We start from the raw sequence: 12683 nt of genomic DNA, 5'->3' as shown, positions 1-12683 counted from the left end.
ACCATATAGTATGTGTATATCTAACTTCATAGTGATTGGTTAAGCCGCTAAAGCACAATAAGGTAACAAAAAAATAGACCCACTCTCACAATTATAATAACTTTTTTTTGTAGATGACAATGGAATGGTAACCCCGTCTGCGCTATCGGTATATGCAGGCGCAGCACCAGTGATAGATATATTCAAGATGGGTGACAATGAAAGCAGGTATATTATGTTGTATACAGATATGTATTTATTTTGATGGACTTCATAAGAATAGAAACATAACCATTATTGATGGTTTAATTAGAGGGTTTGCTGGAAGAGAACCGAGTTAAGTAGATTTATTTTATATATATTATATGTAATATTTTTTTTTGTGTACAATAAAGAATAAATAAATAAATAAATAAATAAATGGTTTTCAGAGGGAACCGCGTAGAGGCCGACCTGACAGGGTATATTACTAGCAATGGGACTGTTAAGACTCCATTACTAACAATCCCTTTCCCCCACGTTTATAAAATCTAAATTAATATATTTAAGTAGGTTTTACTCGTTTAATAAAAATAATAGCCTGGAATCTCAAATAGGAGAGAAGCAGATAAGATAAAGCTCATTTTATGTGACGATACTATATGGTCGAGATAAAATACCCTTAAGCGGCTTCGCCTTAAAGGGTCTTAAAAGCAATTTTTCTTGAGACAAAAAAAAATACAGCCATCCCACAGACCCTATCCTAAGGAAGCGATATAATTCTATTTCGTAACATGTTGGGTACAGATGGTTTAGTCTAAGTTTTAAAGGAAATCGGATAATGAAAAATTTTACATGTGATATGTTTTTTATTATCATCAACATCATCATCATCTCAGCCATTATATGTCCACTGCTGATTATAGAGAAAGGGGGGGGGGGAGGGTTGCCCTATATTATATTTGTATGAAAGTCGACTAGGTTGATTATAATTAAATTTGGTACACAGATTTATATTTATCGACATATACAAAAATACACAACATAGTTTTTATCTTGTTTTACGTGGAAAAAATTCGCGAATTAAAGCTATTAAAAAAGCTTTTAAACATAAAACAATATTATGTATATATACAGTTACCCACACCACCTTGTTCTTAATTCTAATTCTTCTAAAAAGTTTAAAATAGCTCTAAAAAATATTTAATTACAAAAAGTTATTATACACTACAGGAATTTTTCAATGAGAAAATTTAATTGTATTTGTACCTATTTGTTTGAATGTAATAATGTTTTATTTATTTTATGTTAATCGACGATACATATATATATATAATGTAAAAATTTAGTTATGTACTTTATGAAATATTTATTAATGTGATTGCTGTGCCCTTCCAGGGTTCATGTTGATTCTTTACTTTTAATAACTTAAGACCTATATTGTTACAACATGAAATAGCAATAAATGATTGAATTGAATTGAATTAAAATATAATCAATTCAATGTAAATTATGTACAATAAATAATTTACAACAATAACAACAGCATGTTTTAATTTTAAGATAATATATATAATTCAATAAAGTATTTTATTTTAAATATATTTTAATATATGTGTATACAATATCAATTTGTGCCTTTCTTTCTTTGATGTCACCCCTTTCATACAATGTAAAGGAAAATGAAAACGGAACGTCACAACCACAGAAAGGATCCCATGAAAAATATACACGTGATCAGAAACCAAAATGGGTTAGAAATAAGTGGTTTAAAATTATTTTTGGTCATTGACCAAAATAAATGCTCGATCTATCTACCTCTTTCAGTTTTCATCTGACTTTAAAAAGAAGGAGGTATTCAATTCGGTTTTTTTTCATACAACTTAAAATGGCAAACAAGCTGACGGCCCACCTGATGGAAAGTGGTAACCGTGGCCTATAGACATGAGCAGTACCATGGACATAACAGAATATACTGTTTCGCCCATGATATCCCCCATGCGTTGCCATTCCTGAGGACTCAGATGTTACGCCATATCCCACCCTTCAAACCGAAACACAGCCATGCAAACACAACTGCTTCACGGTTGAAATATAATATTAAAAACCGATTTGGAAAATTCTTTTTGTATCTAAAAGGATCTATACTTACAGATTGGCTCCATAGAAATTTTATCAAGATCTGCTTTTCTACTATTAAATCCAATATCGATATCAATCCAATCTATTGCCAATGACAATTTTATACTGCACACATGAAACAACAATTAAAGATTAAGTGAGAATTGGAATCGGTTTGCACTGAGAATTTATACTAATATCTATCTCATCATTTCAGCCATTATTCATCCACTGCTCGACATTAGCCTACACCATAGACTGCCATAAAAAATCGTCCTGAGCAACCTGCACCCATTGGCTTCCTGCAGTGCATTTCAGGTCGTCACTCCATCTAGTGGGGGTCATCCCACAGTGCGTTATCGGTTCTTCAAGCTATGTAATCAACCTATTGCCACTTCAGCTTGTTTATCCTTCGGGCTATATCGGTTACGTAATGTTCATCTATCAGAATAACATGGAATCATTATGTCGCTAGTACTCGTATTGCAATTCGAGAGTGCGAAACGTCTCAATTTCAATATCGATTTATTGGAATTCAAACCCCGTAACTCAATAGTTTCGTTTTTTAAACCAAAATAACTGGTTTTTGCAGAATTTCAGTTGGTTTATTGTGGAATACAATATTATTGTTATATTATAAAACGAATGGGACAGAGATACCCAAGCAATCGACTTTTGTACAAAGTCTCCCTCCATGAAGCATGTTTGCATGGTTGTATTTCAGTTTGAAGGGTGGGATATGGCAGTGAATTTGCAGGGTACAGAGGAATAACACCTGAGTCCTCAGGATGGAAGATATCATGGACAAAATAGTATACTGTGTATGTCCAAGGTACAGCTCATGTTTGTAGGCGACGGTTACCACTTCCAAGCAGGTGAGCTGTCAGCTTGTTTGCCATTCTAAGTTGAATAAAATAAAACTTCATTGTTCTTTACACGTACCGAAAATGGTATGTGTTTTTTTTTTAAACTTTTAATTGGACTAGCCTGCTATTGCAAATACTTCAAGTATTAATAATTAAAAAGTAGAATTATTTAATTTTCCTCTTTTCCGCTATTTCAGATGGAAAATTTTCATAAATTGGAAAACTTTAATAGGATCAGTTCCTAGTATTCGACACAACATCACATGTGTTTTTTCAAACTTTTAATTGGACTAACCTACTATTACGAACACTTAGATTGATAGATATATAATTTATTTGCATTACTTACAGCATACAAATAATAACAGACATAGGTATTACAACATTAATAATACACATTCACAATAATATTGTCATTGCAAAAGGATATTATATATCGACGCATGAATGTCTGTTATTCTTTTACGTAAAAACCACTAAACGGATTTGAATGAAATTTAGCAAACGGGTAGGTTATACCTTAACATAGGACATAGAATATATATATTTATATACTGATTCACGCAAGTAAAGCAGCGTAGTGTAGAAGTAAAAGAATATTTTTTTCTTTCATACGTGTGCCATATTACCACAAAAATGGTCACAACTCAGTTTATTGCTTGCCCCTCAAAAGAGCAAAATACTGATATTCTATGATAAATAATGTATACACTTTAACTATTCATAAATAATAAAATAGAATTAATTAATTTTTACAATACAAACGTCGGCGATATTAGGAATAACAAAATAAATAAATATAATAAATAAATAATTCTTTATTAAGGTTACCAAAACCCACTTCTTATGTTTTACTAATTATATCCATTAATTATTATAGAGGGGTTCTTTCGACATGCAACGCAATACAAATGATTCATGTAGAGAGAATCCAGCCTACTCGTTAACATGGCCAGAACGCAATTGGGGCTGGCCCGCAATCTGCAGAGCAGCAGTGACGCAAACAAAAACCCTCTTCAATAATATTTTTTATAAAACAGGTTGCAAACGAGCATGCGGCTCGCTTAAGACAATGCAGCTATGCTGCTGGCCTTTTAAAAAGAATATGCTCTTGATGGTTATGATGTATTAGGTTCCGAAATGCTGCTGCTGGAAGTTAATTCCAAAGAGTGGTTGTGCGTGGAAGAAAGTGCCTTGGAAAACGCATTTTACCCTATTCTGCTGTTTCCGACAATTTATGGATTTTTTTATTAGGATTAGTTCCTAGTATTTGACATTAAGGGAGAATAAAACAAAACTCCATATGACTGTGATCTCAAACAGAATAGTCAGAGACATTTTCTCGACTGTACGCTTTGCGTTAACTGCAAAACTCCCGTATACAGCATGCAGTAACAGCCACCCATCTAACACGAGTTCATGGAGGAAAGGGATTGTTAGTAATGGAGACTGAGAAGCCCGTTGCTAGCAATATATCCAACCAGGTCGACCTCCTCGCGACTCTCCCTGGAAACTATCATGGTTAATTCCTGATGAATTCATCATGATGGGCTAACTGGCCTGTTTTCATTCTCATCTATCATCCTTCACTGGTGCACCGCCAGCGTATCCCGTTAGCGCAGGCGGGGTTACCATACCATTATCACCTATCAAAACACGAGTTCATGACCGCGTTAATTATAGTTTAACCTGTATGGTAGTAACTTAATTCCATACCCTTAAAAAATATCAATCTATCTCAAAGTTGGTTATTTGATTAGAATTATTTTATTTAATTCTGCTACCATTATGAATGTGATGTTGTGGGTGATTGCCAACACCCGAAGGTTTACTACCAGAAGTTCCACAACCTTCCATATTAGCCATCAATCTATGACTGCCATTTTGTTCACGCACCTTTTGCGACACGTGTTTCACCTCTATACGAGGTATTTTCAGGCAAATTATTAGATTGTTCGGAGCCTAGTGGCGCAAAAGGTGCGTGAATCGCTATCGATTGCAAAAAGAATAGTCAAAATCGGTTCAGAATTGTATTAAATAAATCACTAACTTAAAATAGCTTCAGAATGATTTTTTGTAAAAATACCTATTAATTATTAAAGATTGTGTTCCATAAAAAAAAAAAAAAAACTGACACCAATTGTAACAAAACCCTTGTTATTTCGATTCAAAAATTAAATTACTGAACTAATTTAAATAAAACTTCTATGGGACCAATCTGTAAATATATCCTTTTAGATAAAAAAAAAAAAATTCCAAACCGGTTTAAAACTAACAGAGTATATGAGGTAACAAACATAAAAAAAATACAAGCGATTTGAGAACCTTGTTCATTTTGAAGACAATTGAAAAGAAAAAGTGTTCTTTCTTAATTATATAGTTAAATCTACTCTTTTATTTTTAAATATATATTTCACTAAAATACATTTTTTGAATTTCGAATTACGTCGATATTACCAGGCGTATGCGTACAACCGAAAATTCTATTTCAGACGCCAAATAGAAAACCTTGTTCCACATCGTAACTGTAAACATACTCGAAGATCCCGAGGGCCCGACGGGTTATTAGGTGGATGCAAATAAAAGACATTTCTTCACAATTGCTTCAGAAGGGTTATCCCGTAGGACCCAATACAAACACCGCTTGGGTTCCATCACTAGCTTATTATACTTGATCCTATTCATCTTCAAATCCTCCCTGATAAATATTTATACTAAAATATTTATTGAGAAAATACGCTGTGCTGATTTGACCGCGGTGTTTTTAGTATTTATTTATTTACTAGTTTTTACTTGCGACTTCGTCTGCATGATCTGGGTAAAAGCTTACGAGCTTCACCGTCTTAAGTACTACGTACATATATGTATGTACTTCATGATAAACTAAGAAGAGTGTTTAGTCTCACCTATTGAATTCTCAAAATCAAAACAAAGTAATCAAGTAAGCAGTAGTTCATCTAATGAATATGTGTATATTTTTATATGTGGGTATATATTGTATAAATATTATATTAATATGTATGTTTATTTTATAAATGTTTGTATATATGTAATTACCATCTTATACTAAAATATCAATAATTTTATTGTTTTATATCGCCATCGAGAATCTATGCACATTCTAAAGGTCGATTGGTAGTGAATGCCTATAGCATTAAGTCCACTTTTATACCACATTTTATTGGTCATACATACATACATACATACATACATACATACATATATACATACATACATATTTGTCACGCCTGTCTCCCATTAGGGTAGACAGAAACAATGGAACGCCAAATGCTACGATTCAAACAATATATATATTGGTCAATAAAGTTTACATAAATAAAAGCGTCAAGACATGTAAGAAACAAAAAAAAATTTCACATTTATATTATTATTAATATATTCATTAGTTTTTATCTATATGTCCTCTTACTCGTAATTAGACAAATAAACAAACAAACACACACACACACTTTCATGTTTATAATATTATGAAGTGTTAAACTTTCATGTACATAGCTATTATTTTTTGTTTTTATTTAATTTGTTATATCTCTCATTTAGAGGTAGTTTTAGACACGGGCCAAGGCCAAGTGTTTTTGGAATGTCAGTTCAATGATAGGAACATACATACAGACCAGGCGACATGTATTTAAAACTGTTGCTTTAAGGAGGAGTATATATGTGGAGGGTTGTATACATAATGTATGGAGACTTGTGTGTAAGGTTTTCGGGATTACACCTATTGTAGATAAAACTATTGGTATTGTTTTTACTGTGTGAACTCACCATTGGGATTTTATTTCTATACAGAGATCTAGAGCTAGTTTTTCAGAGTGTGTTTTTGTCAAACAAAAAGGGCGTATTAATTAGTAGGGCCAGGATATCCATGGTGTTACAAGCGTTATTAGGCTGCGGTAACCCCGTTTATCATCAGAAGGGTCGTACGCTTGTTTGCCACCACAGTAGCATAAAAAACTGACCAGACTTCATTCACACCTGCCATCCCTTACTGATACGTTTAATGTTCGTCCAATAAAAAATGAAATATAGATATCTCCACATATTTTTTTTAATAAAAACATATATATATATATATATATATATATATATATATATATATATATATATATATATATATATATATATATATATATATATATATATATATATATATATATATATATATATATATATATATATATATATAAACCTACATAAATAAGAATATATAGATGTTAAATACAAAATATACATATCTAATAAAAGAGAACACATTGATAACAGTCTTGTAATCATTAATAGTAGTAAAGTATTCAAGTGAAATTGGAAAGATAATTTGATGTTAATCTTTTCTTAAGGAAATTGATAGACATTGAAGACACATGAAATAATATAATACAGAAAACGGCATCTGTTTTTCTTCTGTGTACAGTTAGAAAAGATTGGTTTGTGCAAAGAAGTTTGTTTGGTTACTTTTGTGTTACACGAGATACATGTAAATGAAGTATTTTGAGTTACTATTTGGATTAACTTTTCTAAAGTATATGTATTTGCAGTATTCTATTGTGTTACGAAACACGGAATCTCAACTCCGCTATTTACTTCGGGAAACAAGGAAAATTCGCCGGCTATGTTTAATGCGTATAAAATGCTCTATAAAAAACATAATGACTGTAATTTATCTCCATCATTTTTTTCAGGGTTACGATTACGGCAATTGATATTCAGAGCCGACAAGCCAGTGAAATGGATGGAAATTTTTCGCCGTATATAGATATCAGAGGGAGACTTTGTACAAAAGTCGATTGCTTGGGTACCTCTCTCCCTTTCGTGTTTCAACCGTGTAGCAGTTGTGTTTGCATGGCTGTGTTTCGGTTTGAAGGGTGGGATATGGCGTGAATTTACTAGATACAGAGGAATAGCACCTGAGTCTTTAGGAATGGCAACGCATGGGGAGTATCATGGGCGAAACAGTATACTGCTCATGTCTATAGGCGACGGTTACCACTTTTCATCAGGTGGGCCGTATACTTGTTTGTCACCTCAGTGGTATAAAAAAAAAATAAAAATAAGCGTTGTTTTGTGCCCTACCGCCTATTGATAACAATATATCCTATTAGGTGAGACTCCTTGCAATTCCCATTAGAAACCATTGTGGTTGATTTATTGTGGAATTCGTCTCGAAGGACCAACTGACCTGCTCCATCTTCATCTATCATCCTTCAGTGGTACTCCGGCAATGTATACCGATGATACAGTCGGGGTTAATATACCGGGTCAATCATATCTACTCAGTTGTATCTAAGGATAGATATTTTCAAAATCGATTGAATGGTTTCGGAGCTTAGCATGAACAAACATCTTGACACGAGATCGTACACAAAAAACCAGCATACAAACTTTTTTAATTTTTTTTATTAAACTATTTCTTCTTTTGTTACAGCGGCCCAGGCAGCAAAGCCTAGGCGGTGTGCTGAGGCGCGAGGGTAACTGGAAGTGCTTCCTGCTGACGCTTATGATCGCGGGCTGCCTTGGATCAGTCGTGTGGTGCAACACCGCTGAGATTGACCGGGACCTTATTGATTTGGACTCGTAAGTATCACCACCATCACCATCGCTCTTTATTTTATCTGTCTGCTATATTAAATATTATAAATTTACTAGCTGACCCCGTGAACGTAGTTTTACCACTTATTGCGAAATATAAAAATCGCGATTAAAATACAGGGGTTGATCGTAAAACGATGAAAATTTAAAGTTATTTGTATTATGTATTTTTCAATGCTAAATCATATTTAAATAAAAATAAAAAAAAATTGTCAAAACAATAAAAAAAAATTTTTAGGGTTTTTTAATTTTTAATTTATCATTATGGGGTATAAAAAATAGACGTTGGCCGATTCTCAGACCTACTGAATATGCACACAAAATTTCATGAAAATCGGTAAAGCCGTTTCGGAGGAGTTTGGTAACAAACACCGTGACACGAGAATTTTATATATTAGATAGGCTATAATAAAAAATAGAAAAATTGTTTAGCTATTTGTGTAAAAATATATAATAAGATACTGAATGAATTAAAATTGTTAAATATAACTTTATTAAAAAAGACACTGTATACTTGGCTGAATATAAATAGTTGTTACCATATAAAAAAAAATCTTAAATTAAAATGTTAATCGACTAATGTCTTAAAATAACTGGTACAGAATATCTTAAAATAATTAAATAGAGAAGGAGATACACTATTTGTTACCCCAGATAACCAACATATCAATGCGAACATGGAAAGGAAAGACAGATCAGATTAAAACAAAAAGAAAATATGTGATAATTACGTTTTATCCTAGACTCCGAGTTGCAAAACATTGTGCTTTGTAACACTCCATTAAAGTGTAAAAACAAGTTACCCACTGATATGAAAAGCACCAATAATTTCATTACTTTTAAAATTAATCATGGAACTATTTTGTTGAAAGGATGTTTTCACACTTTGGACGAATTAAACAATTATGTATTTGACAAGTAATTTAATTTCATTATTATTGTCTATAAGTTAATCAAATTTTTCTAATTTTACTTGTAGCTTATTTAGCTTATTTCACTATTTTTTCTTATATAATATTGTTACTTATTTCAAATATAATTGTATGATTGTTATGGAATAAATGAATATGTATATATAATATATATGTCACGCAGACGTATTCGCAGGTAAAAACTAGTAATACTTTTCCAATCTGTGACACATATAGTTTATATCAGATGACCCATCGCACGGCAGCCATTGAACAATCCGGATCTGTCCCGTTATCGGGGATTCTATCCGACGCCTATAGAGTTGTGACAGCGCAAAAAAGCTTTATGGGGTTAGATACGAGGATTTGTGAAATCCGACTTTACTCACTAGCGCTCTACATAAATGATTGTTTGATCGATAGATAGACTGATTAATTGAGAATTTAGTTATTTTACCATTCACTTACTTTTTGCTCGCTCCTTGTTCGTGTGGATTTTAGAAATAGGATAACCAATTAAATAGCTTTAAATTAAATAGCTTCTAGATAATGTATCAAGATTTTCACATAGACTAAATTTTAGGTTAGACCTTAAGAAATAAAACTGTGGAATCCACATTCAATTTTATTTAGTATTTTTACCTGATGTGTTTGCATGGCTGTGTTTCGGTTTGAAGGGTGGTATATGACGTGAATTTACTGAGTACAGAGGAATAACACCTGAGTCCTCAGGAATGGCAACGCACGGGGGATATCATGGGCGAAACAGTATACTCTGTTATGTCCATGGTACTGCTCATGTCTATAGGCGACGGTTACCACTTTCCGTCAGGTGGGCCGTCAGCTTGTTTGCCATTCTAAGTTGTATAAAAAAAAAAAAGATGTCCTAACAAACAGACATATTATATTTGAGAGAATATTTGTATAGCCAAATTGACTATTTTTCCCAGAGGAATACAAATCAATAAATAACAAACATTTTGAGCCTCAAAGACTAAATAAATAATATTTCAATTTCTGTTGGAGTTGGATTCAATTGTAATCAACATTTATTTCAACAAAATTTTGTTATTAATTCTTTTTTCAGATAGAAATAAATTAAATAAATAAAATAATTGGTTTATATTTGGCGATGATATCGAATGAGATAACCGTCTAATTTGGGGCATCTCTTTTTTGAAATCCGTCAAAAAAAAATATTTAATTACAGTATAAAGGACTACTTTTCTTATACTTTGTATATTATTATTATTTATGACTTTACTACTTACTAGCGACGCGCCCCGGCTTCGTACGAGTGCAATATTTGTTTGCGTAACTTTTAAACTGTTCAACACATTTTAGTGAGGCTGGTATTTTGGCGTGTGTGAAAGTACTGCACTGGTATTCTCTAAGATTTCAAAATGAACGGCTTGTAAGATTTATTTTACTTTTACCATTAAAACCTTTTTTTGTTGAGATATTAAATGTAGGTATGACACCATATACCTACGCAGACTTTTTTGTAAAGCTAAAAATAATTAACATTTTGCTATAGATTTTATTACTTTATTTCAAACCACACCATATACTAGAATTGTTATTGACTTCAATTACATTTATTGTGATTAATTATTAAAAAATACATATTAATCAAATTAAAAAGTAGTGTATAGTAATCAGAGATAATATACCATTCTAATAGCGAATGGATTTTCAAAATTTGGCAGTAGTACCGGAGATTACCCCGAACATCGAAACTCATAAACTTTACCTCTTTATAATATATAGTTTTTTCAATCTAATTACACGTAAGTTAAATCGGTACTTATTAAATTATAGTATGGATTTATTAGCTAAACAAGGAATAGATACGTAATATGTTACCATTATACTTCATGAATACCATTAGCGTTAAAGTCAAAAACTGTCGTTTCCAATAAATCAGTCACGAATCAGCCAAAAATATCCCTGCAAATGGATTGATACCGGTATCGGACCGTAATTTCATTTGGATTAAGCTAATCTGTTGCGAGATACCAATTATTGTCAATGTCCCGTCGGTTGTTGGTCACTGCAGTCGAATTTATTATTCAATATTTCATAATACATTTAGGTTGATAGAGACTTTTGTGAATCAATATGTGGCCCACAAAGGTTCTGTTCCATTTTTATACATATTTTAACATAATCATAATATCAACCGTTAACCGTCCACTGTTGAAAATAGACCTCCCCTTATGGGGGAGTAAGGGGAGTTTTGCCAATAGTTACCATGTTTAATTGAGATTGGCAACCGCAGTTAGTCTTTGGCGATTATTTAAGAGAGACACTGCTGCCCATACCTCGCTCTCCCTAAGTCACCTCTTATGGCACCCATGAGATCGGAAGGGGTGACCTATTCTATGCCGGGACCACACGGCTATAATTTAATATTGTTTTGTATTAATTTCTTGAAATATGATAATAATTGTTCATGATATTGAAAGAATACAAGTTAATTGAGAGCTTTTACCGAAAACGCTGCCTAATGCATTTGAGCTAGAAAACAATGTATGGTGGAATTGTTTCTCTTTTATAGGTCTACAAAAAAATTTGCGATAGCATATGTCTATCTTTTAAGGATAGCTTAACATACCCATCTAATTATACTCGACGCAACAAACTGAAGCAAAAAATGTAAGCATGGACTACTAGCCGTGCAAACCCGGGGCTGGTCATTAGTAGTTTATAATAGAAACGAAAGAGTTTCCATTCTTATAAAATTCCTTTTCCTTCAAAATGGGTATAAGGTTTCTTCAGAGGGGGTAACGCGCACGTGACATCCCTAGTGTTGCAGGTGTCCATAGGCTACAGTAACCGTTTATTATCAGTCAGGCTATATGCTTGTTTGCCACTTTTCTGCTATAAAAAAATCTTGTTCGTATTAAACACTTCTATAACAATAAAACAATATCATCAAAATGGATCAATATATTGTTTGTATCTATATACAATAGAGCAAACTGACTGACATACTGACATAATGGTTCAAACCGCTGGTCCCGGAAACTTGAAAGGTACAGAGTTTGTTGGAGTGTTCGTGACAATTTAAGGAAGGAATTCCAGCTAATCTCGAGGGATTGTTGTAAAGTTTGGTACGGACTTGAACTGAAATACTGCGGATGATTCTGAACTTGAGCTAAGTGTGAGTAGGATACCTACTATGGGATTGATGAAATAAATGTACTATTTCTTTTTA

General features: G+C 32.6%; 1 protein-coding gene across 2 annotated transcripts in view; it reads left to right on the top strand.

The window, feature by feature from the left end:
• The window catches only part of LOC113512973 (transmembrane protein 151B-like), an 84335-nt gene that overhangs the window by 59983 nt on the left and 11669 nt on the right, over positions 1-12683 (top strand). For both annotated transcript variants that reach the window (XM_026896958.3, XM_031911066.2), the window contains exon 2: positions 8389-8537. In XM_026896958.3, coding sequence (XP_026752759.2) covers positions 8389-8537 — 149 coding nt within the window. The remainder of the gene's footprint in view (positions 1-8388; positions 8538-12683) is intronic.

This window comes from Galleria mellonella, unplaced genomic scaffold (genome assembly GCF_026898425.1).
Source record: "Galleria mellonella isolate WM207_F2 unplaced genomic scaffold, CSIRO_AGI_GalMel_v1 utg21, whole genome shotgun sequence".
Classification (NCBI taxonomy): domain Eukaryota; kingdom Metazoa; phylum Arthropoda; class Insecta; order Lepidoptera; family Pyralidae; genus Galleria; species Galleria mellonella.
The sequence above is the reverse complement of the archived record's forward strand: the minus strand, read 5'-3'. Positions and strand labels throughout refer to the sequence as shown.